Source organism: Kogia breviceps, chromosome 1 (assembly GCF_026419965.1).
Source record: "Kogia breviceps isolate mKogBre1 chromosome 1, mKogBre1 haplotype 1, whole genome shotgun sequence".
NCBI lineage: Eukaryota > Metazoa > Chordata > Mammalia > Artiodactyla > Physeteridae > Kogia > Kogia breviceps.
Window position 1 is genome coordinate 112,433,579 of NC_081310.1, and position 27,611 is coordinate 112,461,189.

Below are 27,611 nucleotides of genomic sequence, written 5' to 3' on the forward strand. Positions count from 1 at the left end.
GCCATTCTTGTGAAATGAGGTGACAGCATGGCAAGAACAATAAGTTGTCATATCAACTTTCTTGATGTCATGTCAGTACTATATGGTCAGGCTCCCTCTGTTGCCCTGGAGACAAGAAATGGCAAGAATCCTCTTCATTATCAGATCATTAGCTGCTGGTGGCAGACACACTGTCTCAGCTCTTGTGTCCTGTGCCTGTCATCCCTTTGGAAGAGTGTATGAGGAGGAGTGGAGATGGCTCCATAGAGTGGCTACAAATACTATAAACAGGATCTTTGAAAACTTGGCTAGGTGTCACAGAATAGTCCCCAGTGAGGTTTGGAAAGATGCATCTATTTCTAGAAAGGATAAGAATATTCCCCAGCCCATAACACAGTGACCCATCCTGATGGGAGACAGGTCATTTTATCTTAGAAAGTGAAAACCATCTCATGAAAAAGGGGGATGAGCAATGAAGGACAAGGAGATGAAAGAGGGCAGTGGAAGGCACCCTGGAATCACTTTGGGCTTTAAGTGGGGTGAATGGGTCTGCCTACAGTAAGTAGAAGGACAATAATGTGACCCACAGGAAGCCTTGATGCCCTCCATGGGCTGGTCTGATAAGCCATAGGCTAACTTGACTTTAAGCTACTTGAGTTGAACAAAAATGAAACTCCTTGGACATCAAGCAGATGTCCACATCCCTGCTTTCAAACATTAAGAGAGAGAGCAGGATTTGAGCAGAGTGGCCACAAGCAAGTTTCCTCTCAACCAGACTAACTTTGGAGTCTGTTGTAAGCCCACACCTAATCCTGGAAACTCCGGCATGGGATCACTCTCGGTCAAGTAAATCAGACAGACCTCTCTGAGAGCTCCCACCAGAAGCAAGTGGACCCACCAAGGGGTCCAGCCTACTTGCTTACTGGGACTTCTGTCTGGATCTTAGAAAGCCTTTGATGTGGCTGCTGATAACACACTGCTCTTCATCCAACTCTCTACTCCCGAAGTAGATTCAGTTACCTGGTACTAACCAGGGGACCCTATAACCCAGGGTTAGAGGTTCCATTTTGTTTTTATGTTGGTCAGCAAATACCTCTGTCTGGCTACACATTGCAGTACTGTTGCTTACATAACATGATGTAAGACTTTAATCCCCAGATGGATGACATGTGTGTTTTGATATACCATTAGCTATCAGACCACCGTGAAACCAATCTCCATTAGACCATACTGGAATGCTAGGTCTTAGGCCCTTGGAATTACACATTTGGAATATGATGTGTCATGTAACTCAACGTATAAGTGAATTAGTGATTATTCTGCACAAATTCTACATACAACACCATCCACACATTTAAGAAATGGTTTCCTTTTTGTTTCATTATGAATCTAATTACAGGCACATCGAAGTTGTATTATTTGAAGAAAATATAAACCTCAAGCCTCAGACTTGTGTGGTTAATGGCATCCTTTTTGTACTGCTTTTTTTTAAAACTTTTTCCCACAGTTTTATTGAGATATAATTGACACACAACATATTTGTCCAAGGTGTACTACACAATGATTTTATATACGTATATACGACAAAATGATTACCATAGTAAGTCTAGTTAACATCTGTAACCTCACACAGTTACACATTTTTTCTTGTGATGAGAAATCCCAAGATCCACTACTCTCTCAGCCACTTTCAAATATATAACACAGTATTGTTAACCATAGTCACATGCTATACATTAATCCCCATAACCTATCTGTCCTGTAACTGGAAGCCCATACCCCCTGACAACCTTCATTCTCCCCACCACACACACACACACACACACACAGACACACACACACACACACACACACACACACACACACATTATTTATTATTTGGGTCATCTGATTTAGTCCTGACAACAATTCTTTGAAGTAAGTATTATCATGCCCATTTTACAGATGAAGAAAGAGAGTCTCAGAGAGGATAAGTACTTTCTCGAATGTCTTGCCTCTAAGTTGTTTCGGTAGGAATTCACATGTAAATTAGATGTGTACACAGAGAATTGTTCCAGTCTGTTTTCCTTCATTAGAAAAACATTTGTGTAAAAAAAAAAAAAGAAAAAGAAAAATATTTGTTAGGAGAAATAAAGGCCAGCTGGCAACATACCCATGTTGGAAGGAAACACCATACATGCACCTATCGTTTGGCTTATTTTCCAGCATGAATTTTTGGGCGTTTTGGTACCAAATTCCCAATCCAATGCTTTAACTACAAAGAGCAGTACATATTTGGAAAAGTCTGGAAGCAATGGGTTTGAATTCCATTTGCACCTTCCACATGTACCCATGTGCATGGCACTCTGCTCAGTGCTGAATATATACATGGATACAAGCACTCATCCAGCATAGTTACAATGAATGTGTTACACTCAACTAACAGAGAATTTGAGAGTATTATTTAATATTGTGCTTAAGTATAACACGCGCGTGCCTATCAGATAGTCATGTAATGTTCTAAGAGGCAAATAGATCTTTTGTTTAAGGGTTTATCTAATGATAATTTATTTTTTATTAAGATTTTTTGTAACAAGAAAATTGCAACATTCTTTTATAAATATTACGGTTTGAATCCTACATAAGCTGCCAGAATAAATTATTAATATCAGTAGACTTATGAGTTCATAGTGTGAGGATGTGTTCGCCTCCTAAAGTATTAGAAAATTATGAATCTAATACTTTGCCATAATATCTAAGAAGCAGAACATTAATTTCTTGGCTTTTTGTGTAATGAGTAGCGTGAGGAAGTTTTGCTGAAGACTTTTTTTTCATTTATATATCCCAGACTCCTTAGTCAGTGATGTTATAAAATGGCCCCATCCTCCGGATTGTATGTTTTTATTCATTATATTAAAGGGAAAGGCTCGGTTTCCCGTTAAAAGTTGATCTAAAATTTGCTCTAAAAGCCCAAGTGCAGATAATTTCAACTCTGACATGTTCTCATCTGAAAGTTTGGGAATGTTATTCACCATATGTCTAATGTCAAATATTAAAACACACAGTACAATAAAAAGCTAGTTCAAAATCCCCTTACTTTCAATCTGTTAGTCAGATTAACGCGGATGACACATTAGTTCCACTGTGATACCGCTCCGTTGGCAATCTTCTAAAATTAGGAACTGCCAATGTGGGGAAGCAAAAGAACTCTATATCATTTTAAATTTAACTTCAGCCTACTCTGAAGTCGTTAGAGACAATTAAAGGAGATCTCTAGCCATTGTATTCAGCCCAGTAGTCTTAGAGTTCAAAAGGTGAAAAGCACTTTTCACGATAAATAAACTGAGAGACAAAATCGTTTCCAATGAAGTTTCAATTTTAGTGAAAATAAAGTATGTAATTACATTGTCCGTTACTGAGGTCACTCACTGCCTTCATTGACCATGTGGCTTAAAACTAAAAAATAGGCATCATTTGTGACATGGGCAGAAGTGAGCAGTGTCCACAGCTTCCTTTTTAAAGACCTGCAAATTCAGTTAATTCACACATTAATGGTCCTCATGAAACAGTTACCAAAAAATCGCCTGATGGCCTTTTGAAGCCGAACAACTCAGGGGAAAGAAACAAATATGTAAAGTCTTACCATTACCATACCTATTGTTACCGTTTTCCATATGATGGATCTTTGCATAATATTTTTGCATGCCAAAACCTGGTACGCCAAATTTATCATTCCAATTACTGCAGTGCACCTATAAATGGAATCCCATTTGTTGAATATAAACTTTGTTTTTAAGTTGGAAGTGTTATTCCCCCAGTAAGAAATATAATCTAATTTTTGCCTAATTTTGTCCTACTTCCTACAATCTCAGAAAGCATCAAAATAGTTTGGAAAGTTGGACGAATGCTGTTGTAAAATCATTTTCAATGCATATTTTTTATTTTATTTCTTTTTGTTAAACTCTTTACCTCTGAAAAAAATGTTATTATTGGATTATTATCCAATATAGCATCAGTTCATACTATTATTACCTAAAGTGTATCAAAGAGAAAAAAGTTAGAGCAGTTCATTGCTTTTTACTTTGGCAACTTTGAAAGGACTTCTAAACATACGGTTCAAGAAGACAGAGAAAGACATTGCATTAATTTGGTTTGAGTCTTAAACCTAGGATAACTTTATTCCTATATTCTTTGTAAAACCCAGGTTCTGTGGTGTTATGTCTTGTTTTCCTAACACAGAGGCCACTAGCTTCAGGTTATGCTATTCATTCAGCCTCAAAATAGAATACATACTTTCTGAAGATCCCATTCTCTGCATTCATTGCTGTTACTGTTAGAGAGTCTTTGAAAATACCCTTGCCAGTATATATAGATGTCACACTACATTAAGGAAAGGAAAGGAAGGGGCGGGAGCGAGGCAGGAGTAGAATGTAAGTCGCCAAGAGAAAAAAAACTGTATTTTCAATTTGAGGTTATTTCTATTCAGTCAAGGCTTTTGAAATTATTCACAGTAGAGATTAATGATTCCTTACAGGTAGGGGTAGGCCTTAGCATCCCCACTAGTTTCTCCTGACAAAACCCATTATGCAGTGATGCTAGCAGGAAACCAGCAGGGGAGAGATTGTTAAAACACCTTCCAAAGGAAGTTCTTTAACCTAGAATCTGGCACAAAGGAGCTGTTCCAACACAGGGTTTTGGAATGTTGAAGAGACGCACCCACGTAGCACACCAGGTACTCCCAGAGCAAATTATTTGCTTGTGGATTTACCTGTGGGGGATTTTAAATTACAAATCAGTATCCCTCCTTCCCCAATAGCCAGATGAGCACCGAGGGAGTGCAAATGAATTGACGAGTTAAAGTACAACTGTGGATCCTCTTCTCTGATTTCTGTCTTTGTTCTTTTCCGTTTCTTTTCGAACATTGAGAGTAGAAAACAGTTTGCTCTGCTCAAAACACTTCTCAGCACAACGAGTGTGCAGGCTGAGACCCAGCTCAGGGTTGCAGACGACTAGTCCTGGTTCTCTTCACAACACTCACGTCATGCCTAGTGCTACACGACTAAGTGGTGCCCCTGCACGGTTCCATGCCGACAGTTCACCAGGAGCACACTCTCAGGCCGTTATTGGCCTCTTTTACCATGACATCATTCCTTTGCTCTTTCACTCAGAAAGAGGTGAGCTGATAACATTTTATCAGGCAGGACAGATATTTAGAATTTGGAAAAACTCTGGCCATTAAATCTCACAGAGAAATCCAATAGTTCCTGTTTGTGATATGAAATTATTTCTTTTATGGCCCATGGTTTAACACTGACTTCTTATGAATATTTATATTCCTAGCATCTTAGCTGCACTGCCAGGGAAAAAGGCAGTTCTGTTGAAATAGCAGTTGTAATTATTTGATAGGTTCCTTCTGTGACAGCAGTACATCCTTCAGCTTTCACTTTTATACCAAACTAAAAATTAGGAGGTAACCTAGCTGTGGAAACCGATGCTGGAAACTGTCCATCCATCATGAGGAACGATTCTTTCTCTGAGGGGAATTTTCTGCTGGATTGCCAAGTGCATAATATTCCCCTGGAGCAAGTCTGCATGAAACAACACTGCTGTGACACGTCCCGTGATATTTAACTCTAAGGGTCTGGCAGCCAATGCATTGGGGTGCTAATTGTATTCTCTAGTTATCATCATGGCTTGAAGCCCAGAAGGTCAGAAGAGTTTATCTAATCCTGGGGTAGAAAAGCAATTAAAATCCATCCCAGGCAGGAAAGCTTCCACACAATCCATTATCCCTGCCCTATTTTTAGGCCCATAAAGGAAGGATGCTGGGTGAAACAAGCCATAGAAGGCTTCAGTTAATTTAATAAATGTGTATTGAGCATGAATTCTGTGGCACGCGCTGTTCTGGGTGGCACATTCTCTGGGTGAGAATATGGTGGTAAGAAGACAAACATAGACGCTGCTCTCAAGAGCCCATGAGCTGGTGGGAGGCAGGTGGGAGACAAGGAAAGGAATAAACAGTGGGCAGGCGGACACCACTCGAGACTGGCAGTCAGCCAATGCTTTTCTGAGAAGTTAACACTTTGGCTGAGACCTGAGTATCAAGCAAGAGCCCACCATGGAAAGTTGTGGAGGAAGGGTATTCCAGGCAGAGGAAACACCTCCTGAAAAACCCAGAAGGCAGAAAGGAGCTTGGCCAGTTCAGAAAATGGAAAGAAGCAAGTGTGACTGGAACACAGTGAGTGACAGGGACGTGGCATGAGATGAGGTAAAAGGAGATGGATATGCACCAGATCACAGGTCCCTGATGGCTAGGACAAGAGGTGTGCATTTATTCTAAGTGCAGTGGAAGTTAAGCAGGAGAGTGGCATGATATGGGGGTTTAAATTTAAAAATAATAATTCTGGCTACTGTGTGGACAATGGATTGTCGAAGGGGCAAGGGAGGGAGGGGAAGAATGGGACTAACAAGACTATAGTAGGCCAGGTGAGAGCTGTTAGTGGCTTGGACTAGGTTGGGAGCAAAGTAGGTAAGAAAAATGGATGGATTAAGGACCTATTATATAGTCTGTGTCTGCCTTTGCTGAGAAACTCAGTATTAAATCTAAATTTTGAGGCGTCTGCAACAGAGACGTGCTTTTTCTGTTTTCTATTGCCCTTACCACATGGACGCCTTATAATTGATTAGTATTTGATTCTCTTTGGTAGAGAAGGAAACAGATAAAAAGTAGTAGTCTTCACAGCATTTCAGCATACGGGTGGAGAGCATAGCAATCAGACAGAATAACGAAGGGATTAAGGCCACAGGACTGGGTGAGATCCCAGGTTTTGGCACCTACAACTTGTAGGTAACAACTTGTAGGTAACCAGATAACTTAGGTTATCTACCTTCCCTGAGTCTTGGTTTCTTTTTCTGTAAAACTGTTGAAATGAGAGTACCTACCTTATAAAATTGTTAAGAGGCTTAAATAAATCAGTGCATGGAAAGTACTTAGAATAATGCCTGGTACACACTAAGTGCTTAAAGAATAAATGTTAGCTTTTGTTATTGTTAGTTTGGTTTAACTGAAACCCCTCCCCCCAAAAAGTGACACATATACTGACCTATCAATAGAGACTTTTCTTTTTAGTTACCAAACAGGAATTAGGATGGTGTAGAGAATTTTTTTTTAATCTCTTATAAAAGGAAGAGGAATTAACCCTAACATTTAAGAAGCTCTTGTTACTAGCCAGATGATTCATAAACAATCATACCTCATTTAAAACTCTCTATAACCCAAATAGTTACCATTTATTGGTAGGCTTTTTATATGCAATATCTATTTTCATCTTCAAAAGTACTCTACCATGTTGTGCCTGTTTCACTGATTGCCCTGACGGAGCCCTATAACTCGTGACACAAGGACCCAAGATTTGATCCACCTCTGCATGACTTCACAGCCTTTGCTATTTCTTATAAAGAGTAGGTGAGAGACCAACTATACCAGGCTAATTCCAGTTCTCTTAGCTTTGTCATCAAACAAGCCAGGAAATGAGGTTCTCCCTTGCTTTCCCACTGCCAGCTCAAGTCTTCATTTGTGCCTTGACTGATTTCCATTCAAGAATGTTCCCAGCTAGATTCCTGGTCTAGTTAGCATGTATTGATAATACATTTTGATGTCATTAGGCAAGTAACTATCATCAACATGAATTCACTATGTGCTTCTTAGGAAATAAACTGATGAAGGTTGGAAATCACTGCAAATCCTTTACTTTTTTCATGTGGTCATTCGATCTTTTCCTATTATTCTCACAAGATTGCTCTTGGCAGTATAGTTAAGGATCTATTGATATTAACATTCGAAAACAAATCTCTTGTCGTTTATAACTTGGTCATACCAATTCATTTACCTCGAAATTTTGGCATCATTCCTCTTCCCTGACTGAATTTTTGCCGTAAACTTTCATCACATTAGTTATGTAATGCTAGGAAAAATAATTCGCAATCTCAGTTCATGGTACCTTTGTTTCTTTTTTTTTAACCTTGTTCTCAGAAAATAAAGTGGATGAATTTAAAACAGTAAATGAATAATCCTTAATATTAATTAAAACATTTTTTAGGTAGTTAAGCATTCTATCTAAAGAAAGTCTAAGAGTTCTCATCAGAAAATTTTCAAGAACTAAAATATACTTGTGTTTTGAGAGATTTTGTTCAAGCAGTTTGCTACCTTGTCTATATAAGAGACTGGCTATGTCCTTAGGAGTCACTTCCAAATCATAGGACTTATTTATTCTTCACGTCATCAGTAACCCTAAAAATTGCCAAATGCCCACAATACAGTAAAAATGTATTCATTTTTAGGTACATTTCCATTTTGATGGATTTGGGAGATTTAGGGTTATTCTGAAATTATATACTTCCTTCTTAGACTATGAAAAAGAGGCTTCTTATGATCATTTTGGAAATATGAAAGCAATGAGTGGCAGAAAGTTAATGGCTTCAGTATTCAAGTTTAAAGCAACTTAACTTACCTTCAACTTAACATCCTGTGAATTATATTTCTTCTCTTCTACTTAACATAAGCAGACATCATCCTTCCACACTCTAAAAACCTCGTTGCCCACCCGTACCTCTGTGAATCTTTTCTTTCTTTGCAGTCTGTGAATAAACTGTCCGGCCAGACATAGGCTAGCCTTTTGACTAGAGCATTTAAACATTGTAGGTTGATTTAAGAGGCATAAAAAGGTATAACCAGCAGCATCATTGGCACAAAGGAATTGCCTGGTTGAACAGGTTGGAGATGTATCTGAAACGGACCTTACTAGGCTAGAGTGACATTCAAAAGATCTGACTAGGGCTTCCCTGGTGGCGCAGTGGTTGAGAATCCGCCTGCCGATGCAGGAGACACGGGTTCGTGCCCTGGTCCGGGAAGATCCCACATGCCGCGGAGCAACTAAGCCCGTGAGCCATGGCCGCTAGGCCTGCGCGTCCGGAGCCTGTGCTCTGCAACGGGAGAGGCCACAACAGTAAGAGGCCCGCATACTGCAAAAAAAAAAAAAAAAAAAAAAAAAGATCTGACTAGTTAGGGACACCTGGTGTAAAAAGCAAGCACTGCATAGAAATGAGTGACTGGACACAGATAAAAGGTCTAGTTCATTAGTGATAGGTAGCAGGAATCCAGGGAAAGAGGGGTGAATGAGAGTAGAGAACTTGAGATTAACCAGAGGCCTACATAGAACAAAACAATTAGAATGCTAGAAGATAAAACCAGATAAGACGATCCATGTGGGATCACAGAGCATACCAAGCAGCACAGCCAGTGACAAGAAGAAACGTTTTCCGTTTGAATCAAGGTCTTAGCTTTGGCCTCAGGACAAGTCTGAATGTGAATTTGTGGGGTGGGCTGTTCACCCTTCTGTGCTCTTTTATGGGGAGCACATGGGAGCCATTCATCCTTCTAATCCTTGGAGTGAAATAGCCTGGATAGGAGCTAAATCCAAGAAACAGTTCAGCTTAAGATCTTGAAGATTTTAAACTTCAAATGTGATCCATAGCTCCAAAACAAACAGAGTTGGAGACAGCCCCACTTGGTGCCGCATCTCCAGGTAGGTTTCTGTGGGTATTTCTCTCCCATCGACCCAACTCCTTGATTCTCCTCCTTCCCTGTCCTCCTTTCCCCTCTTTCCCAGCTGCTCTCCTTCGCTCCATGACAAAAGGAACAGAAACAAAAGGTATTAAAAGCTAAGCTCAGGGACTTTTCTGAAGCCACTACTTGGAGTTAGTAATGAAACTCAGATTTGTTTCAATTCTATTCTCAGGACCAATTTAACTCTTACATGATTTTAGGAAAGCAGAAATCGCTAGAAGAAACATCATGAAGAATTTCCTCTTATGTACCAGAAAATAGTATAGATGCTCAGAATACAGAGACAAAAGATGGCCGAGTGCACAAAGTGATGTCTGCTACCCTCAGGAAGTAATGTTTATAGATTGCCCGCCTGCTCTGCACAAAGCACCCCGTTTCTCAGTGTAGACAATGAAACGAGGCACAAGACAACAATAGCCCTGCCCTCACATTGCTTATGCTTTAGTTGAGGAGATAAGAAATACACATGAAAAAGGAGTGTTTGTTGGAGGTTCTGAAGAGTCAAATAAAGCTTAACATTTACTGAGGGACTTCATGTCATGCATTGTTGCAATTGCCTTATATGTCTTAATTAATTTATTTAATCAACATAACAGTCCTATGAGGTTATTTCCATTTTATAAATGAAGTAAAGGTAGGTCGAGTGATTTGCATGGGCTCACCCAGCTAGTGTTTGGTGGAACCAAGATTTAAATCCAGGCCATCCAAATTATATTTACCTTTATATCTATGTCCAGATCTAGATCCAGATCATCTGCCATAAGGTTTGAAAGGCAGAACTGGTGTCTGAAGGCTGGAAGAGTCAGAGAAGCCATGGGTGTTGTCCATGAGTTAGACAATCAAAAATACGTGGGGAGTTTAGGGAAGGACAGGTCAGAAGCAGAGGCAACCAACTCAGAGGCCAGGATACAGCAGTCGAGGGACAGGAAGGCACCAGGGACTGACAGTGCTTTGGTGTCAGAGTAGTTTACGTTCTAGTCCTGCTGCTGTGCTCAGTCACTGGTGGGGCTTGGATAAGATCCACAGGTGTCCTATAAAATGGAAATGGTAATAATAATTAGCACCTATCCTGCCAGGCTAGTGGAAATATTCTCCAAGATGACATGTAAAAGTGTCTAGCCTCGTATTTATAATTTATTTTAATTTTGTGTGTGTATGTGTGTGTGTGTTTAAAATCGTGAATAGATTAGCCAGGAGTAGCAAGTTCATACTGGGGAGTGAAAGCAGACAGTGGGGAGATTCTCATCTCCCTACATTGTAGAGGATTCTGACTTCAGAATTATCCATTTAGCAACCACTGAAGGCTGTGAGTGAGAACTCAATCTGGCTATAGCACTTCTGTGCAATAGAAGTGCTATAAATAAATAAATCCCTTTGACTTAGGGGATAGAGAGTAAACACCATGGGAAAGTATTCTAAAAGAAGAAATGAAGCAATGGATACAGAATATGTGAATTTTTTCTATAAAATTCACTTGTTCATTCACTCAAAAATACTCATACTCATTGGATACTAGGCAGTCTTCAAGGCTCGCACATACAACTGCGAACAACACAGTCAAAATCCTTATCTTCACAGAGCTTATAGTCTATAATAACTCCTTATTAATATAAAGATTATATATATTCAAAGATAAGAATTAGAGATGTCGAAGAAAGTGAAATGTGTTAGAATAAGATATTTTCAAAGCACATCGTATGATTTCTCTTTAACCAGTCACCCAAATCTTATTCATCCCTGCTTCATCTAACCTTGCTATGCCTTAGTCTGCTTCAAAGAGAAGCGCTAACATCTTTTCACTGTTTTAAATAATGTTCACAGCCTCCCAGTTGTATCCAAACCAATTTATAATTTTTTTTTTCTGCCACTGGATCTGAAAGCTCCCACACATTGCTTGCTAGCCTCTTGACTTCCATCTAACTAGCTCTCGTCTCTCCTGAGATACAACAGCCTTGCTCTTCTTAGGGAAAGCCTCAAAACACCCTTCTACATACTTGCAATGACTTCATTCCCTCCTTTTTAGGTCATCTACTGTACAGGTTTATCCTCATCTCTATACCATTTCCTTAACCAATTATGAAGGGATTCCTTTGAATGTTGAGAAAGGACTCTGAGTACCTCTTTCTAATGCCTCATGTTTGAAGTTTAGTTTCAGCCAAAGTTATGTTGCATAGAATTACTTAATGTTACTCCTGAGCTAGTCTAGCATCCCTGTCTTTTTTAAACACTTTCTTTAATGAGGACTTTTGTCTGTTTTCCTCCTCATTAAAGAAAACTAAATAAATTGCCATTGTTTTTTCATGTAAGGGACTATAGTATTGAAAGATGATATTTTTCAAATATTTAAGCACCAAAGAAGCTGAAATTATTAATGATGAAAGTGAACTAAAAGACACAAGAGCATCCACTTTGTGAAGTTACATTATCTAATGAGACATAAATACATGAAGCTATAAAAATAAACACTATTTCTGTGGCTCTTCCATTCTGTTTTTTTATTTTAGGATATTGAGCAGTGCCTGGCACTTAAAAAAGCGCTTCATACTAATCATTGAGTTGAATGATCTCTCATGCTCACAACAGCCCTGTAAAATGGCCTCTGTTACAGATAAAGAAACAGGCGCAGAAATTCACATTGGAGAGCCACGAGTGGTGATGTCAGTATTCGAACCCAGACTTCTGGACAACACCACAGTAAACAATTAAGTACTAAACTTTGCAGTTCAAATTTTGAGTGTCTCAGGAACTTAACAATGGGGAAAGACAATGTGAGATGCAGTGGTGCATTGTGACTTTATTGAAAAGGTATGCTTATGACTTGTCTATAATTGTAACCCCTTTGTCCTTTCCTAACCTCACTAATGTATTTTAGATTACTTAAATGTCTGGTCCCCAGTGCAGTGACAAATACGGTTTTGAAAATTAGCAGTCATTTTATTTGGATCCTGGCATCCCTAAATGACTCATCATCATTTTGCACATTCTCTTGGTTCCATAATGTTGTTTTCCTCACCTTGAATTTATTGACACCAATTCATTTTGCCTTGACATTGGCATTAACAGGGAAATGGCTTTGTTTCATCCTGACATTATAAAATCACCTCCCAAGACTTGGTTTGACATTGTCAGGAGGTGGTTATGGTGACAGCAAGGCCACAGAAGACAAGAGTGAATTACAGTGATTCCCAGGGGAAAATAATCATTAAGAAATTTACTGCTGTGTGATTTCAGTAGCTATTTTTCATACTTAAATATCCCTGCTGTTTAAAAATCCTAAGAGGGCTTAGACTGTATTTAGAACATTCCTGCCTAGTATATATAGGAAAAATCAAGTCTCTAAGGAGACATTTGGCTATAGCTCGACAAACAGGAACCCCAAATTATATTTTAGCTTTACAAAGTGCTCAAAGGCATTGAAATTCTGTCTCCAAAAAACAACAAAAAAAACCCCCACGCATGTGAATTAATGACACAATTATCTCCTTTCAGCCACAGATACTTGAATATCTTAATGCAGAATATCAAAGGCCTGTAGTATGGCTCTTCTTCCTACTCAGAATGTGAACTGTTTTACAGATCTGTCTTCAGCATTGAATGGGGCTGTATGGATTGTCTTTTACAATTCTTAAAGGACACCAAGTCCTTTTTCTTGCATTCTTCTAAGTGCCACGATGATCTCTCACCTCCACTCCAGTGCCACATAGAACAGCTCCATCTGCACTTTCCGTTAGTCTGTTTTCCAAATTTAACTAGTCACGTTCCAATTAAAAGAAACATGTCACTAAGTTCCTTCAGGGCCATGTTTCTTTACCTTCATATTACCCACAATGCCAAGATTATGAGAGGTAATACATTGTGACTAATGAAACATGAAGGGAATGCCTCTGATCTTTTAACTCATCTGCCTGCCCTTGCTTCTTCCCCTCCCTCCATCCCTTCCCAAAGCATATATTGTATCATTAAAGGCAAAAACCCCAAACTAATCACCATTCTCTTCTAGCTAATATTCTTCATCATGGAATCACTTATGAGAAGCCCTGACAAATCATGACATACAAGCTGAGCTGCATTGTCAAAGCTGACCAGCGATTTTTCGGTGTGTCCCTAGATAGCTTCCTCCCATTCCCTGCCAAATATCTATCCCTTCCCTTAACTCCAGAGCATGAGTTAACCCCAGCTTAACTCTGCCTCTCAGGCTCAGCAGAAGCCTTACCTCCCACTCCACAGAAACTGAAAGGAGGCCACCAAGAAAACGTTCCTCCTACTTCCTTCTCTCCAACCTATGAGCTGTATGTCCACTTGTATTGATATCAGTCTACTAATAATAGATTTGTATCCACCACTCAGAAGGAGGCAGAGAACAAAGGATGAATTTTATTTACTTGCTTAATAAATATTTATCGGGCATCTATTCGTGCCAGGGACAGGGCTGAATATTCATTATACAGCCACAATGAACAGGTCACAGATATAGTGCAGACATGTACAAGTGTAGCAGGTATGAGTCTCCCACAAACTCAAGTAGTATGAAATATGCTTTCTTTAGGTTAAATCTGACTATAAGCCCCTCTACTGGGAAGGTGGTGGGAAATTCAATTACAGTCCTCACTATGGCTTGATCTTCAAATGTAAAAATGTCCCCTCACTTTGCATCAGTCTGCACTAGTTCACAATGAGATGGCCCTTGGGCTACAGATCACTTTAGCTCAGGAGAGCCTACTGGTTCCATTCACACCTGAGGCTGTGCAGTGTTCTGCAAGGCAAGGAATCCTTGTGTCTAAGTCTCTCTTATGAGTATAGGATTGTGTATGACTATAGGATTGTATATGAGTGTAGAATTGTGTATGAGTATAGGATTGTGTATAAGTACAGGATTGTGTACGAGTATAGATTGTGTATGAGTATAGGATTGTGTATAAGTATAGGATTGTGTATGAGTATAGATTGTGTATGAGTATAGGATTGTGTGTGAGTATAGGATTATGCCTTTCCTGAGATAGTTTTTGTAGATATTTAAGATAATTGGTAGTTTGACTAGAAATATATATTAATAGCAAATACTAAAATGTGGCAAAATGTGGTCACATGATTCATTTATTGAAATGACCTTTATCATCTCAGTAAAAGATACTTTTATTTTCTCAAGTAAAATTCTTTTTATTAACAGTCTTAATATTTTCAAAGGACTATACATTTATTCCAGGCAATTTGGAAAGAGTAAAAAGTATAAAGATGAAAATTAAAGTTACTGAAATCACTTGCACGCCTACCAGCCAGAGATGAACACTGGTCACATTTCATTAGAATCTGTCCCAGTACTTTCTCTAAAGTTTATGTTACAAAAGGTACATGGAGAGGTGTATGTCTGTACTTATGGGGATCACACTAGATAAATATTTGTACTGCTTTCTCTTCTGACATAATGACATGTACTTTGAAATGATGGTTTATACCCTTGTATGTTGCCATCGTGTGTGACTACGCCTCCCAATGAACGCCGTCTTTTGCCTTGGGCAAAAGAGTAGAGGTTACACCTTTTTATTAAACTAGACAAGTGCATTTTCTGATACCAGATGAGAAACTCTGTGATTTCTCAGGATCGTTTTTATGAGCACCTTGCCTGCGTCTGTGTCTGAAGGTGTTGACCTAAATAGGATTTCAATACATCATTAAAGATCGCTTTAGGAAAGGTGCCCAGCCTTTGGCTTGTGGGATTCTCAACAAATTAATTATTTCTCAACATCAGCAAAGGTTGTTTATCAGTTTGCAATGGCTAAAAACTTGAGGGTGTTTGGGCAGTGCCTCTAGCTCCTGCATTCGAGTCACCTGTTATCTCATTCATGCTAGCTGGGTTACTGCATACTGCAGGCATAGGCTCCTTCAAATGAACATGGCTTTCTATGATGTTCTGAGTAGCATTTCCTTTGATTGGACAAGAGCAAGTGTCACTCCCATAATCAGTGCTTTGATATTAGATGAATAAGAATAGAATGGCTGCTCTCGAATGTCAGAACCTGCTGTACTAGATTACCCAGACATGTCTGACCACCTGCTGACAGCTCCACATTGTTCCCTACAGCCCCTTTAGCTCTGCTCCTTGGCCTCGTTACGCTGAAACAAAGTAGGCTGGATGCTGTCACACAGGGATCATGCCACCAGCGTCACTGTCCCATGATGGATACAGGCACAGACAGGAGTATAGGTTGAGAGCAGGAAAGCAAGGATGTTTTCACTTGATGGCTCCCAGGTTTCAGTCTAGATAGATACTGTATCCCCTGCTTTACCGTCGCAGAAGCTAAAGGTTGTCCAAGGGGCAGTGCCCCCCTTGTATTCTGAAAACACACCTTATGTACTCTGATTGGCACAGGAGAATATGCTCATTGAATGCAAGTATACAAGTCACCTTTGAGAAAACAGGCACTGCTGGTCCAATCTGACCTTGCAAGTACACAGCAGTTGAATTTAAATATTCAATAACTGCATGTTTGACCCCATGCTGTCTCAAGATTCATATCTACAGAGGACATATACAGATGATGTCTTTGAGCGAGGAAATTTACTTCCTTTTCACTTCAAGTACCTTGCATTAGAGACGTAGTGATTAATTCATTATTCTGGCAGATATAAAAATAAGCACCCTGCTCTTCCACTCTGAGCTTCTAGCATTAGGAGAGATTGGGAAGGTATTGAACATTAACAAAGTATACTAGGTTGTGTTTTATATTTTTTAAAGCACCACCACATAATTCTTCTTGAAGCTCGCAACAACTGTGAGGTCGGTGAATAGGACAAGTGTTATTATCCTTGCTTCAGAAGTGAGGAAAGAGAGGCAAAAGAGGTTAAACGATGTCCCCAAGTTCACCCAGCCCATTAACCACAGAGACCAGACTTGAATCGCAAGTTCTTCACCTAATTCTGTTCATACCACCTCATGCTTTTAGTGAGGAGAAAAACTATCTCTGTTCAGTGGGGCACCAGCAGGCAAAACCGATCAAGCCAAACAGCCACCTAAGTCATCACCAGGACTATAATCTTGGAGAAGTCCAACTTTTATCATGTATTTGATGAAAAAGAGGAAGAATTCCTCACTCTTTGCCTTTTAAGATGATAGGCTTTCCATGAGAAATATTCATGCAAATCACAGAGCTCAAGAGAACTTCAGAAACACCTACTTCAAACTCTTTCTCTAACTTTATAGCTGTCACTAGAATGTGAGCTCCACAGAGGCAGCTGCATGGTCCGTCTGGCTCACACTGTGGGCCCAGCATCTAGAACAGTTCCTGATTGGATGATAGATGGATGGATGGATGGATGGATGGATGGATGGATGAATGGATGTCACTAAGTGGTTTCGTGTTATGTCCAAGGCCTTACAGCAAAGTGATGACTAGTCAGAACTAAAACTCAGGTTTTATGACTCTTAAGCAGTGTTTTTTACCACAAAGCCATATCCCCAATCATGGCCAGACATAAGTAAGAAAAGATAGGAAAAATGCACCTAGAATTCCCCCAAAGGCCATTAGACAACAGTCTATAAAGTTTCTTTTATATACCAGGAGCTAACCTGTAGGTTCAGTTTTACATCTCACATCTCACAACTTAGTAAAACAGCCGCCAAGGCTGAATAAATGGGTCATAATCACAGCTCTTCATCTCCCTGCCACAGACTCTCAAATGCCTAAATCAGAACTCAATGTTGCACACATGCCTTTGTTATTAGCCTGTTTGGTGGAGGTTATTTGCTCTTTGACGTTTCTTTGAAAAGGACGGGAACATTTGGAACATCTTTCCCTCAGCAATCCTAGGCTTGTTTCAGGTAGTGATGGTAGAGGTCACTTTATTAATACAGCTATCAAGGAAGGCTGTCATGGTAACACATTGCCTCGATTCCTTGAAGTGCGGGAGACAAAGCCAAAAAGAGAAACTTTCAAGTCTATAAATACAGACCCAGCATTGCTCAAGCCTAGCAGCTCACTGACAGGGTAAACCTAAATGTATAGCTTTGAACAAGACCAAAACAGAAGAAAGAAAGCTTCCCTGTGGTAATGTAATGGGTCATCATGACTATAACAGGAATAGGTGACCCTTCAGGTCATAAAAGAAAAGAAGAATAGAACAAGTAGCTATACTAAGTCCTGGCTGGTGCCCTCTTTGCACATTTTGGTTTCCTCTCTAGGTCTGCTTTTCCATACCTTCCAGAAAGGACTAATAGAGGGAAAAGGAATCAAGGTCTTATAATTCACATTTTGACAATAGTTTGCAGTTTAGGAAGAGGAAAAAATGAATGACAATCAAGAAACTTAACTAAAAACAAGTTGAAGGAGCAAATGATTTAGCCACATCCCCGTGACTCTCATTATCCAAGCTAGAAGAAAAAGAAAAAGAAGTGAAAGAAGGAGGAAGAAATACTGTTTGTCCCTATTCTTTCACTGTGAAAATTCCTAGTGTTTTTATAAACTTGTAGCATCTGTGGGAGCTTATTTATCTTCTATGGTGGCTTGCTTACTGAAGCTATGATCAGAGCTATTAGAACACCTTGCTGACTTCAGCCTTTCCATCAGGGTTCCACACTTCATCTTTTTGCAACATAACTCTGTTTGGGTCTAACATTAATACTATAACCTTATCTATCAAGGGCCACAGATTATCTTGGTTTGAAAGCATTCCTAATATTGAAACATCATGGGATTATAGGATATATGGTGTGATATTGGACACACCATAATGAATTTATTTCTATCAATAGTAAAATGATCCTTTAGAATATAGTCAAGCTATTACCAAAGTAGTATTAGCTTTTTCTGTATCTAAGGATTATATTTTATTATAATAAAAAGAATTGTGTCTAGCAAATAATAATTTGTATCCAATACTAGATCAAGTTTTGTGTAAGAGATTTAAAAATGAACCTTCACTATTTATTGAGATAGCACATTGTTAATTTGTCAAAAGCAATGTAGAAAGAATCAGGACATGCTCAATGTAAATACTTAACAAAATAAGGTCAGCATTTTCAGTTTGAGGCAAATCCACACTGAAGGGCACCAAATAAAGAAGTGATAACTGCAAAGTGCTTATTGGGTAGAAATCCCTAGTTGGATTTTTAACCTGCAATGCTATGCAAGATAAAATGGAGATAATGCCAGGATTTTGTAAATGGGTGTTTATCCTCGTGCCAGTTCTGTCAACTGGTGGTAAATGCCTGAAACTGTTACCAAGTCCAAGCTCGTACTGCTTGCTACACAACAGGCCAATAAATCGAGAGAGGAGCTGTTGGGGCAAGGAATAGCAAATTTATTCAGAAAGCCAGCAAACTGAAAAGATGGTGGACTCATGCCCCAAAGAACCATATTGCCTGTGTTAGAGTTCTGGCTTCTTTTATTCTAAAAGGGGAGGGAGTAAAGTCAAATATTTCCTGGTTCTGGTCAGCCTCTGGAACGGATGTGTTAGTTTCTTCCTCCCTGCAGTCATTCACAGGTGGGCCTGATCAGGATGTTTCCTGTGAGCTAAACAAAGGTATTTTAGTTTAACGCTCATTACCTGGAAGGCATGGTTCCCAGAGATGGGCCATTACGTATAACTTCAGCTTATAGGCGACATCCCTTTAATGATTAGCTTGTAATAGAATACAAAATGTTCTTATTATAAAACCTTGTGTTGAAAGGAATTCTGAAGTTTAGTGCAAGAGAATGCCATGATTAAGTAGCTATGTTTTCTACATAGAGGAAGAGGAAATCAGAGCATATGCAACATATTTGCCATTCCCAAGCTAGACCTTGATATTTTTGGTATTTTATGTATGAGCTGATTTGTATTTGGAGCTCTGCCAGAATGTGTTGGAACTCTAGAAGATGTGAAATTTAATGCTATCAACAAAGCCCTCCACCCAGTGTGGTATGAAAACAGATCAGTTGGTCAATACAAATGAAAGTCTACTGAGGATCTACAGAGGAGTTACTTATGTTGTCTGGGGGAGCATAGAATGCATTTCACACTGTGCAGCACATTCACTGCATTTCTCCTGACTGTTCTCTTCTATGTGAAGAGCAGTAATCTGTAAATTGGGAGACCTGGATGCTAGATCTAGAGCTACCCTTGTTTTCAGTTTCCTCATCTCGAGCTTGTCTAGATAGTTTTTGAAGTTTCCTCAAGCTTTGATTTTACTATTTCTATCAGAGCAAGGTAGGATGAATTACATGACAAGGGTGATTTTGGTTCCTCTTTAATTGTAAGCAATACTAAATGGTCTGTCTTAGACCATTTAGATCCCAGTCTTCTGATTTAACTCCCCCAGGAAGATAATCTGCTCTTATATTTTAGCTTTGAGTACTACATTCACTTTAATTCCTATGGTTCTGCACCTGAAAACTCACTCTCTCTGATCTAAAGTCACCAAGGCATCTTCATTCTCCTTTCCCCAATATACATAAGGACAACTGCCCATCTTCTTTGCTGTGGCTGATACCCTGATCCAGACCTTCACCCTTTTATCACCAACATTAATTGAGGAGTAATTCTTTGTTTGCAGGCGGGGTGGGGGGAGGAGGCTGCCCTGTTTATTGCAGGATATTTAGTAGCATCTCTACCCACTAGATGCCAGTAGCATGCCCTCCCCCTGAGGTGTGACAACGAAACACATCTCCAAACATTGTCAAATGTCCCCTGGAAGACAAAATTCATCCACTGTTGAAAACTACTACTTTAGACTGACAACCAAAGACCTCTGTTAAATGTTAATTCCTCAAATTCCTCCAATCCTTTCTCTATTCTAAAATCCCTTCTGCCAGATTCTATCAAGAGCATGCAATGCTTATTTTGCATATTTCCTTTATCCAGCTCAAAATGCCCTTCCTCTCATACTCTTCCCGTTTGTTTATTCCTAGATACAGCCAACCACAGCAGGAAGACTTCTGTGATTAATTTTATAACCTCATTTCATCACTGCATTTTGTTGAGATCTTTTTCTCTCAGCATTATTCCTGGTCTTTCTTTCTCTGCCTATGGCTTAAATGCTGATATTCTTCAGGGTTCTGGCTGCAGTCTTCATTTTTTACTTAGTCTATATTCTAGCAGGATGAGGTCTTCTATTCCTTTCTCTTCACTTTATGTAACAATGACCACCATCACCCCTGCTCCAAATCTGTATCTCCAAGATGAACTACCTCCTGAACTGTTAACTAGTTTTTCCAACTGATAACAAGACCCCTGCAGAAGAGCCTACAGATCCTTCCAAGTCAATAGGTCCCCAAAAAAGTTTATTTTCTTCTCTGACCAAACATTTCCTCCAATCTTCTTTTCTTAATAAATTGCATTATGATGCATCCAAATGCCAAAAACAGGAACCTCAGACTCTCTCTTACCTACTTCAAATAACCTGTCTCCAAATCTGTTCCTTCTTCCTTCTCCCCATTGCTCTAACCCAGACCAAGCCTATTCTATTGAAGTATCTGGTCACCTTGCCTCCAGCCTGTCCTTTCTCAGGTCTAGCCTCACCTTCTCTCCCCCTTTAAATCACCACCCTGCCCATAGGTCTTTGACAGCTTCCCATTGCCTATTATCTAAACTCTGTAGAATGTTACGTAGAACCTTCAGATCCAGGCCATGCCATTCCTTCCTCATTCATCATTCACCAACATTTTCCATGTGTCTCTCAGGCTCCAGTGAGAAAACTGAACCCACACTATGTGTTTCAACGGAGAGAGATAATTTACTAAGGGGAATGGTTAAACAGGTGCTTTAGAATTTAAACATGAGAAGAGGACACTGAAATAACACAGAGATAGTAATTGTATCAGTAGGTAGCAGTTATCTCTCTTGGGCTGAGGAATTACAGGAAAGAGGATGAGTTTATTAGAAACTAACAGTTTGCATATGGACACCAAGGGGGGAAAGCAGTGGTGGGGGGGTGCCGCGGAGGGGTGGTATGATGAATTGGGAGATTGGGATTGACATATATACACTAATATGTACAAAATAGATAACTAATAAAAACCTGCTGTATAATAAATAAATAAAATTTTAAAAAGAAAAAGAAAACAACAACAACAAAAGACCTCATGGATAATCCTCTCACTTCTATCTATAACTGATTTATCAATAAATAACCACTGATTAATGATTAAAAAGAAAAAGAAACTAACAGTTTGGAGGAGAGACCCCACAGATGTGGGACCCATACCTCTTAGGAGGGGTAATGCCTGGCTGCTGCTATTACCTCTGAAATGCTAGGCAGGGGCCCCTTGGAGCTGGGACTCAAACCTCTAGAGAAGGAATGCTGCCAGGTTGGTGTAGAAACCTCTAAGGGTGAGATTGAAACTGGTTCTGAAAAGGCTGAGCCCCAGAACCAACTGCTGCTTTGGGGATGTAGGGCCATTGCTGGGGCAATACTCTTAGGAAGAGCCATGAATCAGGAAAAGGGAAGTTTCTGCTTCCTTCCTCCTACCTTCTCTGTTCCCTCTAGTGCATCCTGTTGGCAGAAACTAGGAGACAGCTTGCAGGGTTTCAGCCTCAACAACAGAAGAAAAGGTGGATTTAGAGTTGAGAGTCAAATGGTTAATAACCAGCACAATGTATTTTCACGTCTTCTTCCCTTTACTGATACAGTTTCGCCACCCATAATGTTCTTTCTACCAATATCTGCCTGATGCATGTCATTGTTCAAATACAATCTCCTTTCTATAGTCTTCTCTAGTCTTCCCCCCAATAATTATTTATACCAGCATCTGAGTTCCCCTAGGAGTTGTCAAATACTTCCTCTATAGTTTTTTTTTAATACTGTATCATAATTACTTCTGTGTATGTTCATTTGTTTGTTTTCTGCAAAACTTTGAGCTCCTTTAGGGCAGGCAGAGTTACAACCATACAGTCTAGCAGGGCACCTGGCACACGGCAGATGTTGACTGAGCTGGATGGAAATGATAAAAGCATTTTAATGAAATTAATATTAGATTATTTCTTGTATATATTTTATCTTCCCAACCAGATGTGAACCTTTTAAGAGCAGAGATCATGCTTTCTATTTCTTTTATTTTTTTCATGGTGGTCAGTACGAGGTTTCATATGCTGAATAAGAGCTCAGTGATATTTGTTAACCACCTAGTTTATTCATTAAGCACCACAAATTTGATTCAAAATGACATGAAGATGGAGCATAAGTTTATGAATAGCAGGTAAGATTTGTAGTTAGGTTTAGATGTACTTCTAGCACATGATTCCAACAGAGAGATCTGTGCATATAGTAAAGTTCTGTATTTGTTGAATAGCACAATCAAGAGACCAAATGTAGTGTGTCTTAAAGTGAATTCTAAAGTAATTAAATATATTCCAGGTTTCATTTTTTTCTGCTTATCTCTTACAGAAAACATATTATCCCAACTGATGTGATTATTAATCCTGGGTTACATCTGGTCCTTGAATATTTATTAAATTTCTCACAGTCATCAACATCAAGTAGTAGATTATTTAAATGTAGGAAATGTATTGAATTTTAACTTAATCACAAGCTTCTTGAAAAAAAGAAACCTCTGTTCAACAACTGATTTACATTCAGGTCCAAGAAGAAGAAAAATAGCTTTTTCTTTTTCTTAAGGGGAGTGATATTTAATTAACTATTGATTCCTTCTCAATTATTCAAGGCAAGCAATTATCGATATTGATGGAAACAATATTTCCCTATGTGTAGTGCCCAAAGGAAATATCCCATTCAGCGATCTGCTGCCTGGAACAAGAAATGCTGAGAATCTTTAACTTTAAAAGGAAACAGTTATTTGGATCTGTTTATTCCATGTTGCCCCAACAGATATTTCCTAAAGTGTAACAGACATTTCCTAAAGTGTAAACAGATATTTCCTAAAGTATAACCAAAACAAAATCCTGAAAACCTATGTATGCTTTCCAAATTAACAACCACCAAAAAAAAGAGGCTTTTTGTCAGTTTTGACCATGAATTTAACCACTCTACCCTTGTACACTTTGCCTCAAAGCTACAGATCTTGACATTTTAAACCATGACTCATAAAATACTATAATTTGGATCTAATATTCATGGTTTCTAAGCCACCCAATGAGAGGTAGCTTACATAATCATTAGAACCCCTGGAACATTACCTTGTATATCAATATTTTGAGCCTAAAGGATTTATAGGCCTTAATAGTCACTTCTAACATTTACAGATAGCAAGTGTGGGTACATTTGAAAATTATACCAATCCATTATGCAACTATATTAGAGGTTGCCAAGGAATTGTTGTGGAAGGTGGGAAAATAGGGCCCTGTTTAGGGCACTTTGTTATTAACTCTGTGAGCATCCACCACCATCTTTTTTCAGCTCATTTGCACACAGAGCATTAGCATATTTGTGTTTAAGAAGCTTCTTTTGAAGGTGACATACTATTGAACGTAATTAATGGGCAACGCAATATTTTCTATTGAATTATTACTTGGGAGATGAGGGTTTTTTAAATACTTTACACTTGATAGCAATAGTAAGTGTGTGTGTGTGTGTGTGTGTGTGTGTGTGTGTGTGTGTGTGTTTAATTCATGTGGTATCCCTGGGGAAATTTGACTATGACATTTTTTAAAAATGAAGAATGTTATAATTTATAAGAAGCTACTTTTTCTGCTCTGCTCCCTGCCCCCCACCCCCAGAGTGGTTCTATATATTAAGTGCTTAAGCAGCATATGTTGCTGGCAAGTGTTCTTGGCTCTTTTGCTCTTTGGTGTTGTTTTAATTTCTCTGTGTTCTATTTTTCATTCTGCTAAATCAGTGAAACCTTGATTATCTAAAATAATAGGAGACATGGAATTAATGAGGAGAACTAGTTTTTTGAAGGAGTAAGAAATTATTAGAGATGCAAGTTACATGACAGGGACTGTGAATGAACTTTAGTATCTGAAATTGCTTGCTTGATTTATTCCAACTGATTCTATAAATTGATGGACATAGTGAAATTTTGATAATCAGGGTTTCACCATTGCATTTATTATTATTCCTGGAAATCAAGGTAACCTTGGACTCTACTTGCTATATTTACAAGGCAAAAAATATCCTAATAGGCTGTTAGGGGCAAATGGGACTGCTCTTCCTCACATTCCTCCCATGAAAAGCGTTCTCTCTTCGGATCTGGCTGCTGCCTCACCCGGAGCATGCTGCCTGCCCCCTGCCCCATGCTTGTGGGTTTCTCCTGCCTTCCTGCATGCAGCCCTGGAATCACCTGCAGGGAGAATGGCCCACCCCTTAGAGGTTCTTGGTCATTTTAGCAATACTGCTTTGCATTTTAATTCCATTCATCTGGCCTCAAAGTTCTGCATTCTTGTATCAGGCACTATCCTTGAAACACCCTGGAGGTCACAACAGGTCCCAGTTCCATGAAGAGAAGATACTGCCAAACCAGGAGTATCACATTACTTTGTATTTGATAGCCTGAAATGGACAATGATAATATCCAAGATTGCAGCAAAAATCTATATGAAAAGAATTAATATGATCAAAACAAAGGCAGCAGACTACATTTGTTTGGAAATTGGAGTCACATGCTTAGTTTGCGGAGGGGAGGGGGAGGAACAAGATCGATAGAGATTTTTTTTAAGCTGAAAACATGATGTAGCAGATGAACTTAAATTGATTCTGCTTCTCCTCCCCGCGCCCCCCTCCCTCGTTCTGCAGCGAATGTCTGCGACAACGAGCTCCTGCACTGCCAGAACGGAGGGACGTGCCACAACAACGTGCGCTGCCTGTGCCCCGCCGCGTACACGGGCATCCTGTGCGAGAAGCTGCGGTGCGAGGAAGCGGGCAGCTGCGGCTCCGACTCGGGCCAGGGCGCGCCCCCGCGCGGCTGCCACGCGCTGCTGCTGCCGCTGGCCGCTCTGCTGGGGACAGCCGGCCCCCTGGTTATCTAGGCGGCGCATCCAGCCACCAGACGGGTCCGGCCGTGGGGACGCACACACAGCCCCAGCATTTGCTACTAACATAGGAAACCCACCCTCAGAACCCCCTACCCCACTCAAACACAGTGTACAAACTAAGAAGGCCCAGCTGAACTAAGCCATATATAACAGCCGTGGACAGCACACCGGAGTCAAGACTGGTAATTTCTGACTCCAGAGGCGTTGGCAGCTGTTGATATTATCCCTGCAGATCACATTGCCCGCTGCAGAGCTTATCGCCGATTGGAAAGGCTGTGACAGCCCCCCAAAAGGAACGACAAAAAACAACAACAACAAATCAACCAACCTAAAAACATTTGCTACTCGCACGTGGTGTGCCCCCCTGCACCACCCGGCCCCGTGTGTGAACCAACCAAACTGAAGCATCCTTTGCTGGCAGTGCATTGTGGGTCTAAGGAAGTGTGTTACAAGCTGCCATATTGGCCTGCTTCAGTCCCTGAACCCCTTCCAACCTGTGCTTTGGTGAACGTTGCTCCGTAACCCTTGTTGGTTGAAAGATTTCTTTGTCTGACGTTAGTAATGCACATGTGTAACAACCCCCTTCAAAAGCTCAAGCCAGTCGTACCCCGTATATCTTAGCAGCACTGGGTCCACCCAGTGCGAGCACACATCCACTGTCCAAGAGTGGCTGTAGTTAAAAAAAGAAAGTGTATCTATCCTTTTGTATTCAAATGAAGTTATTTTTCTTGAAATACTGTAATATGTAGATTTTTTGTATTCTTGCCAATTTGTGTTACCAGACAATCTGTTAATGTATCTAATTCGAATCAGCAAAGACTGACATTTTATTTTGTCCTCTTTCCTTCTGTTTTGTTTCATTGTGCAGAGATTTCTCTGTAAGGACAACGAACCTGCTGGCATCAAAGAATATCAGTTTACATATATAACAAGTGTAATAAGATTCCACCAAAGGACATTCTAAGTGTTTTCTTGTTGCTTTAACACTGGAAGATTTAAAGAATAAAAATTCCTGCATAAACGATTTCAGGAATTTGTATTGCGATTTCTTAAGATGAAAGGAGCAGCCACCAAGCAGATCCACACTCGCTTTACTGATTTCTATGTGGACTGAATACACTCAGCTGATGAATTTAGCAACCAGAAAGGTGGATTGGTGTTCACTAGCTTGGACAACTTCTGCAAAATATGAGACTATTTCCACTTGGGAAAAATTATAACGGCAAAAAAAAAAAAAAAAATCTAAGTGATTTGCCAAGATTATGCCAAAGCCTGTTGGCAGAGTACTAAGAGACTTTTATTTTTAAGTCATGCGATTTTCACAGATTGATGTGATCATGTGACTCTAGGGATGCTGATCTATGTATCTTTCCAATTACAGTGTTTACATGGAGCATCATAAGAGGCAACCTGGGGAACCAGGAAAATTGAGTGATTAGCAATTTGACTTTAAATATATTCAGACTAAGTATTTATAGAAATATCAAAATATACAGCAGCAAGTAGACATAACTGCTGTTCCTGAGAATTAAGTTTGTTTTAAGTACTGCCCAAGGTGTAATAAATTCTTGTTTCTGCCTTTTATTAGGCCAATTACTGTGCAAAACAGCAAGGCAGGGAGAGGAGGGGAGAAGCACTGCAAAGTTTCAAAGTGACTAAAACAGTGTGTATTCCATTCCCAGCACACTGTTGTCCTACAGGTTACAAATGTGTTAGCAGCAGCATCTTCTGGCGTCAAAAACAATTAACAGCCCAAGCCAGAGTCTGAAGGGCAGTGAAGTCCTACATGACTTGGTAGAGCAATAGCCTATGATGGTGTTAGGTCAGAAGCCCACTTCCAGTCTGAATTCTTCACCCTCCCGCCACTCTTTGCTGAAATTGGGGTAGGGGGGGAGTCTTCTGATAAATATCCTCAGTAAAAACTAGATGAAGGAACAGCATGTCTTATTGGTTTTGTTCCCAGAAAAAACAATTCAAAGAAGGCAATAAAAGGTAAACAGGTAATGCCTGTGCTGCCTGCCATCCCACGTCTAAGTCGATTGAATGTTTGTTATTCAAACCCATAGTCTCTTTTGATGTAAGAAATAAGAAAAGATAGAAATAAATTAGAGCTCTGGCTTAGTGC

General features: G+C 39.7%; 1 protein-coding gene across 12 annotated transcripts in view; it reads left to right on the forward strand.

The window, feature by feature from the left end:
• The window catches only part of NTNG1 (netrin G1), a 331,515-nt gene extending 304,805 nt beyond the window's left edge, over nucleotides 1-26,710 (forward strand). For 4 of the 12 annotated variants that reach the window (XM_067041013.1, XM_067041019.1, XM_067041035.1 and 1 more), the window contains one exon: nucleotides 25,248-26,504. In XM_067041013.1, coding sequence (XP_066897114.1) covers nucleotides 25,248-25,480 — 233 coding nt within the window. In that variant the 3' untranslated portion in view covers nucleotides 25,481-26,504. Of the gene's footprint in view, nucleotides 1-25,247 lie in introns of all 12 variants that reach the window. The other 8 variants (XM_067041052.1, XM_067041028.1, XM_059078688.2 and 5 more) reach the window with 3 other exon arrangements.
• Nucleotides 26,711-27,611: the final 901 nt, after the last annotated feature.